We start from the raw sequence: 8,530 nt of genomic DNA, 5'->3' as shown, positions 1-8,530 counted from the left end.
CTGGGTATTTCTGTTGTGCATGAGTTTACAAGTTTAATTTCAACCTTGAATTAAAGCGACGAAAAAGACAAGTAAACAAGAACAAATAAACAAATTACAAGCAGAAGCAAAAGTGAAATAAAAAAATACAAATGCAAGTGCTTTAAGTTTTTCATGTAAGTAAAAGTATTCAGGTACAGGGATACTACAGAAATTGAATAAATTGAATAGATTAATTCTTCTCGCTCTCTTTTGTTGTTTGATTAACATTAATGACACAGACAGCAGCAGGAATTTTAGGCTGTGTTACTTTAAGAGCTGATGCACGGATTAATATACTGATACACTCAACTGTTTACATTGATACGTTCACATCAAGAACGTATCAATGTGTTAATACGTTCTGTGTTTCAACACAGTGTTTATGTACTCGCCAAGATGGGCATTTTGACAATTTTGTCAGTTTCTGACCGTTCAAGTGCAATAATCTAAAAAAGGACACAGTTTTGGTAATTCACCCTTTCATCCCTTTCCTTCTGAAAAAGCATGGTTCCTAGAGTCTAAGTTTAATAAGCTAAAACAACTAATTATCAAGATATTTCTTATTTTAATTCAACCTCTCAATAACTCTTTGGGGGCCTTGGGAGTGAAAAAGGGGCCAGTTTAGAGGAAATAAAGCTTGGATCAAATAGGCTGAAAATGATCTTTGGGAAGTATTTGAAGTAGTTACTCTGACTGAAGCATTCCTCTGATAATAACCTCATCAATACAGTTTTGTCGGGTAGGGAAATGCCCCAGTATGAAGTCACTCTATTGGGTAGGCTACTTGACATCCTGAGCCTCTGGAGACGTGTTCCAATGGCTACAGAGCTGTGTCAGCCCCAGAGGACGAGTGATAAGGGCTTCCCTCCACTTCCGAGTGAGTGGTTTGTTTTTGCCCGTGAGCGCAGAAGCTCTTCACCAGGCACCCTGCTGCACACCCTACAGAAGATAAAATGCTCCAGAAGTCAGTGGAAATACAAACAAAAAATATTCACATGCACAGAATCCTAAGTAGTATGTGTTGTTTTTAGTGTTAAAGTGTTATAGTCGTCTGTCCAGAGTTTGAACACCTTTTTTTATTTTCCATAAGGAAAAATTTCATTTTCAAGCACTGCAAACTCATTTCATCGTAATTGATGCTAGTCAAATGCTTAAAAACCGCTTTGAGAGACATTCTCTGATAACAGAATTGTAATGGCAAAAAGTGGTTGTTTTCAGTCTCCTGCAACCTCTTACACCTCATTTCATTTCAATTTCCGTCACCACCGATATATATCCTCTCTTGTTCAAAGATACGGAGGCAGTCTTCAGATGTTTGTCAAAAAGAAATGGTCAATGAACATGGGTCCCAACACTCATAGGAAATCATAGGAAAAACAAATAAACACTAGGCCCAAAATCTGGCCTGGCTCACCCACCCAAACAAAGGAAGGGCCTTCTGCACGTATCAGAGCAATGTTTACAAAATCCTCATTAAGGAAACGAAAGCAGATAACGGTTCACACACACACACACACACACACACACACACACTAGAAATGCAGAGCTTCCTAGTTTGTAGATAAGGGATAGAGAGAGAAAGTAGGCAGAGCAAGAGTCAGACAGAGAGAGAGAGAGAGAGAGAGAGAGAGGAAAAAACATTTGAAAAGAGATGCCACAGAGGGACATCTATTTCACGTAGTGAAACCACCCTCAAGCCCAAACTTTTCAGACATCAAAAGGTGAGAAGAAGAATAAATGCTCAGAGTTCAGGAATAGAGGCATTTTAATGCAGTTAACAGTGTGCAGCTACGTGTAAAAACCAAAACTGCACAGGACGGCTCTACTTTCCTACATTCTGCAGTGCAGCGACAACTTCTATCCAGAAGCAAGAGTTGAGCACTTCAAATTAAGGCTATTTGTCTCTGGATCTGTAGATCCAGATTTCCCTCCTGTGAAACTCTGCACCTATTGCTGATACACAAACCATTTGCCTTACATCATGGCTGGCAGCAGGAATTACTTCTGGATTATGTGTTCATCCACCAAATCTGTTTCATTGGCCTTTTTCCTGCTTTTCTGGGGGCCTTTAAGTGCACAAAGTAACCCTATTGGCTCTCCGGAGAGGCTTCGGATCGTTCCAGGGTTGGATGACGGACATGGAGGGGTTCTGGATCCTTCACTCCTGGAGCAGGACAGTGAGGTGGACATGCAGAGCTTGCTGGAAACCCTAAAGGGACAGTTTCTACGAACCTTTAACTTGACACGTCCCGCTTCCCATGTGCAGCCAGGGGCCACTCGCGTAGAGCCCCCTGAGTACATGCTGGAGCTCTACAACCGCTTTGCCAATGACCGAACAGCAATGCCTTCTGCAAACATAGTACGCAGCTTTAAAAATGAAGGTAAATGTTTATTTACTTTTCCACCGAGGGCTGTTAAAGTGTTTTTATTTTTATTTTTATTTTTTTATTTTTTGTAAAAGCTTGTGATAGCAGTAAAATATTTTTCTACTGTGGGTACAAATATACAATAATGATACCTAAATATTTTCATAATATTACTTATTTTACTTTTTTTTTTGTGCACTTTTTAAAATAAACACACATTAATTCAAATTGAACACTTATGATGTTGAATTATGAAGAAATATTATAGAAATATTGTGTTTTTGATGTGCACCATTTTATTTTGAATGTTTATTCATCTACATGTTTATAAATGAATGCAAAAAGTGTAATTTTGACCTTAATTTCACCCAGTTACTTTCATATTAGCTAGACGGCCTTTCCTAAATACACACATACAAATATATATATATATATATATATATATATATATATATATATATAAAATTCATTAATGAAAACGAGAATTTGAATCCCTAAATTTTAGTGTTGTTCTTTTCAGACTCCTCCCCTTGCAGCATGGGACCTGGTGGAGTGAGACTACACCCACTTCTCTTCAACGTGTCAATTCCACATCACGAGAGAGTCACTACAGCTGAGCTCCGACTGTACACTCTGGTCCAAACGGACCGCAACAAATACGCTGGTGTTGACAGAAAAGTGACCATATATGAGGTCAAACAGCATGAAATAAACAGCAGTCAGCAAATAAGAGGTGACAATATTGAGGAAGGAAATCAAACCAGGCAAGAGGGAGAAACAGAAATAGTGGAGTTGGCGTCTCGGCAGGTTTATGGTACAGATAATGGGTGGGAATCCTTTGACATGACCGATGCGGTGCACCTTTGGCGGAAATCAGACTATGGCACCACCCACAGGCTGGAGGTTCACATAGCCAGTTTGAACTCTCAGAGTGTGGTGGGATCTGAGGGTGGGAATGAAGGCAATGCCATAAGAGGGGACATGGACATTGACACAAGCCCTGAGGACAAACACAAACCCTTAATGATCGTGTTCTCTGATGACCAGAGCGGAGACCACCGTGGAGACAAACGAGAGCTGAATGAGCTGATCCAGCATGAGACGGCTGGGCCAGGCATTCAGGACAACTTTGATCTGGGGTTGACAGGCCTTTGGGATGACCTAGGAATTATGGGACAAAAAAATGAGAATGAGGAAGAGGAGCAGAGCGAGGAAGCTCTACTACAGATGCGCTCCAACCTCATCTATGACACAGCGTCTAGAATTCGGCGCAATGCCAAAGGCAACCAGTGTAAAAAGAGCTCCCTCTATGTAGACTTCAAAGACATTGGCTGGGACAGCTGGATCCTGGCACCCACCGGGTATGAAGCCTTCGAGTGTACAGGGATATGCACATACCCTTTGACCAAACATGTGACACCTACTAAACATGCCATTGTACAAACTTTGGTCAGTCTGAAAAGTCCACAAAAAGTGTCCAGGGCTTGTTGCGTACCCACTGAACTAGAACCCATCTCCTTACTCTACCTAGATGATGCAGGTGTGGTGACATATCAGTATAAATTCGAAGGTATGGTGGTAGCAAAGTGTGGATGCAGATAGTATTTAATACACAGGGAAGAGGGGTGAAACTGGGCCAAAAGCTTAGAGATTGGATTGAAAGGAGACTAAAAGACATTCACTGTCTACGGCCTTAATGTCAAGTTTCTTCCAAACATCAGTGGTTGAGCTCCTACTACCAACCTTAACAACGTTAGCAGGACTCATGATATCAGTTGTGGAATCAGACAGTTCTGAAGCCATGTGACAAGGGGCCACAATGCAAGACTTAGTGGGAACGGTGACCATTTCATCCCCACTGAATAAGAATTGGGTGGAACATAAGACAATAATTGAACCACTGACACGCCTCAAGATCAGCCGTGATATATCAGATGCTCTTATCAGTAAAGACTGAAGTTTAAGTCAGAGATTATATCACCTCCAACTCGTTACATACTTGCCCATATCATTTGCGTCAGCAGAGTCCTCGCTAAGTGGGTGTTTTGTAGAGATGGCAGTAAACTCAAGCACCACAGGGTCAGTCCAGTGACCCTACCAGAGACAAGAAGCCTGTGAAACCGTCTGTTTCCAGTTTCCACAAAGCTCAGTATCGTATCTGTCACGACAACGCCGAGTCAATACACAGTTTCCTGCCTAACAGAATGCATTTGATATGAACTGTCCAAGTTAAAGTGAAATTGTTATCAGAAGAGTCGTAGAGAACGGGATGGGGTAAAACAGACCAGAGCGGACCAGTCTGGACTTCAGAGGGTGTCTGAGAACAACTCCTAATCTGGATATTCACAGTTAGCAGTCAGTATTGCAAAAACACAATCAGGACAATGGCTCTCATTCAATAAGCGTGCATAGACTGCGTACCCGCAAATTAATGAGTGAAATCTGGATACAATCTGCATAAACGCACAAATCACGATTTTCCAATAACTTTTGTACTAAAATACATTTAAAATTTACAACTGAAACCACACACATGCAGAAATCACATTCCGGGTGGAAAATGAAATTTTATACATTGATATTCCTTATTAAATATATTTCATCATATACAGTGAAAGAGTAGGTCAAGGTAGTTTTAAGGTAGCAATTACTTGTATAGCGCTTTTCACAATAACTTTACAGAAAATGCTTGTTTTTAATTTTACAATTTATGATATTATGATTCTATCAGTCAGAGATGAGCGGGTCAAAGTAATGTCCATTAGAATACTTCAATTTCATTAATATTAGAAGGGGGTTAAGAACAAATGTGCATACACACGTGTGGTGAATTAGGCTGAAAATTTTTTGCAAGAAGTTTTCCTGTGAGTATAAATATGAAATAATCCACACAGTTATAAGTGAATGAGACCCAATATTTCACTGCAAAAATTAAGCTATAAACAGAAGATCATAAAAGAGAGAAATTGAAAAAGGACGATATGACTTTCTGGAATGTCTCAAACCATCTAGAAATAAGCTGTTATGAAATAACATTTCCTTGGGCCACTTAATCCTGACTTTTTCCTTTCTTCAGTACCATTTTTTAGACTGAAATCTTGTCTGCATTTGATCATGGAATTACCTCACAAATCAGCATGTCACTGCTTAGATATGAGAATGGGATGGTTGACAAAGGATGCACAGGTCGTACAGCTTGGTCCGCCCGCTTTTTCGATTAGGGACAGAGTCCATCATCACCCATGCTCCAAATGCCGTGCAAGCTGTGCTCCCACCTCTAAGCATGGCTGTGATAAGAAGGCGTCAGGACTGAATAACTTATGTGAGGACCAAAGACAATTCCAAGCTGCACAGAGGGTGGGAGACAGCTGTTAGGATTCCTGGGAATGAGAGGACAGTTGCCCGTTTTTATATCATATCAACTTTTTGACCCCAATCTACCCTAAAGCGAAAACACATCGTTTACTCCCCATCACTCTTCTTAGTGTCATCCTTCTCCTCTTTTTTGACCCTTATCACCATTAGGACAGGAGGATGAATGGAAACTGTCTTGTCGCAAGGTCATGCCACCCACAGATATCCTTCACAAGACATTTCAGTCTGATAATATTGGCCAGGATTATTCCCATGCCTGACGCATACTTTGCATTTCTGACTTTATATTGTTAACTTCATGTTGTTGAAATACAAGTTATGTTCTGCTGCTTTGATTTATTATAAAGCTTATTTATTGATTAATTTATTTGTTTTTATTATTATTTTGGTGACTTTGTATAGCAATACTGTCCATGACTGCATACACTATACAGAGTACATGATATGATGTTGTGCAAAGAATTTGGGTATATAAGCATATAAATTAATTTAAAATAAAATTATTAGTTGTAATAACTTATCCTTTTTATCATGTATGTGTTAAAATACTCAATGATGTTGTACATGCTTTAATCAATCACTTTTCAAGCACTGACGTCTTGTTAAGATTTGTATATATCTTTAAATAGTTTGTTGATCCTCTTGCCCCATGCACCCAGATACTCCATAAATTCTTAATAAGATATATTTAGCCACAATCAGTCCAGAGCTCGCTGTTTAGACACTGGGTGTGGGAGCGATTCATAAATCTAACTTTCCATTGAAGATCAGCAGCTCAAAGGTCCATAGTTTACATGTGTCAAACAAATCCACGTCCATGGGAAGCTGACTGGAAACCAATGACCACACAGGCTCATCTGCTCTGCGGCTTGAGACTGTGCAATATATATTTGTTTCTTTTCTTTGTGGGGGGGGGATGGTGATTAAGGGGGCTTAAGAAGTGTTTAACTTTGTTCATTATGTATTTGATATGGTATTTAAAATTGGTAATTGCCAGTTGCCATCGTAAAACAATGTATTTTGCCATGTACAAACGCACAGTGTGTAAATAAAATGATATTTTGAAGAAACTGCCTGTGTGACCTAAATATTTAATATGTAAACATTTTCAGTGTTTTTCTGTTTTTTACTTAAATTTGTGGTAATTGGTAAAAAAGTATTTATTAACAAATTTTACTTTGACCAAACGTAATGTAGTCCTTGACCTTTGATGCTCAACAAGCTGTTAATCTCTAATTGAAAACTTGATGGTCATTGTCTCCCATTTATCTTGCCACAAAAGCCATGACAGGAAAGTTAGACCAGGATGGGAAACAATGTGTTTATTGAGCTAGAATGATGACCGTTCAGGACCTTCCGACCAATTACTGAAGCATTTGTGTCTGGATATTGTCATCTAATTCCGGGTATTCATTTGTTGTGTTGACAGAGGAAGTTATTAGCATGTGCTTATAATAACAGACATGCCAATGTTAATAAAAACCACAAAAAAGAAATTCTTCAGACATTCTAAGGGTATGCAAATCTTTTAAGGAATTGTATTGTTTCATGTGATTAGTAATGTCAGTCAGAATTCCGAAAGACAAAAATGTATAAAACAATATAAAGATGGCATAAAAACACATTACTAAACAGATTACTACCTATAAGATTTTTAGCTTCTTGATCTATTCATAGCTGATTAGCTGCATCAAAAGCAATGAATTAACTTTGATTGCAAATTGTAAGCAGGCAATTTCACTCTCCACTTGGGTTAGAATCAGACCAAAACATTTGTACAGGTATCAAAATATAAATCACATCATCTTTGATATAAAAAAAAAAAAAAACATTTGCAAATTTTTATCATTTCATGAGAACAATAATAAAATCATATGTGAGAAAATATGTATATTTTACTACAGCCTTCACTTAAAGGTATAGTTCACCCAAAAAATTGTATTCTGTTATAATTTACTAACCATCATGTCATTCCAAATCTGTATGACTAAAATTCTTCTGCGGAACACAAAATATTTTTTTTTGAAGAACTATGTTAACTAAAACCCACGACCATGAAGAGGATAAGATGTTTGATGGTAACCAAACTAATGTGGCTATCATTGTCTTCCATTGTATGGACACACACTCACACAAAAAAAACATTTCTAAAATTTCTCAAAATATCTTCTTAAATTTTCCATATAAGAAAGAAAGTCATGCAGTTTTTTCAAATTTCATACAGAAATTTCATGGATGACAGGATTAAAATTTTTGGGTGAAAATCTCGATTACTGTTGTAACCTTCGTTCCCTTTTTTTTTTTTTTTTTTTTTTTTTTTTTTTTTTTTTTTTTTTTTTTATTTAACAATCAGGCATACATACAAACAAACCAACATAGTGCAGTAGTGAGCAATCTTGTAAATCCATACTTCCAGCAGTGACAAGAGTGATTTAAGTGTTTAAGTGTGTATGTGTGCGGGTGTGAGTGTGGTTATGTGTATGTGTGTGTATGCGTAAACAAAGTAACCGTTTATTATGTATTACCATTGTTATTACCATCACCATCCCACTTCCCACTACCACCATATTGCCAATATTGTGTTGGTAGATTTTTTACTTCCATCCTTCCTCCTATGTAATAATTGCCATTGTCAATCCTGCATAAAATACGACATAATAAGATAATATAATATAAGATAATATAATATAACCTTCCCCCTCATCTCATCAGTCCATATCTTTTCCTATTTTTTTTTTAATTTTTAATTTTTTTTTTTTTGTGTTATG

General features: G+C 37.8%; 1 protein-coding gene across 1 annotated transcript; it reads left to right on the top strand.

Moving 5' to 3' along the window:
* The first annotated feature begins 1,626 nt into the window (after window positions 1–1,626).
* bmp10 (bone morphogenetic protein 10) lies at window positions 1,627–6,832 on the top strand. The gene is made up of 2 exons (XM_077241269.1): window positions 1,627–2,402; window positions 2,908–6,832. The coding sequence occupies exons 1-2, from the start codon at window positions 2,003–2,005 to the stop codon at window positions 3,987–3,989; spliced, it is 1,482 nt and encodes a 493-aa protein (XP_077097384.1). The 5' UTR covers window positions 1,627–2,002; the 3' UTR covers window positions 3,990–6,832.
* The last annotated feature ends 1,698 nt before the right edge of the window (window positions 6,833–8,530 follow it).

Source organism: Siphateles boraxobius, unplaced genomic scaffold, assembly GCF_051911475.1.
Source record: "Siphateles boraxobius isolate OS27281-9 unplaced genomic scaffold, OSU_SipBor_1 24, whole genome shotgun sequence".
Lineage (NCBI taxonomy): Eukaryota > Metazoa > Chordata > Actinopteri > Cypriniformes > Leuciscidae > Siphateles > Siphateles boraxobius.
Note: the sequence above shows the minus strand (reverse complement) of the source record. Positions and strands in the feature narration are given on the sequence as shown.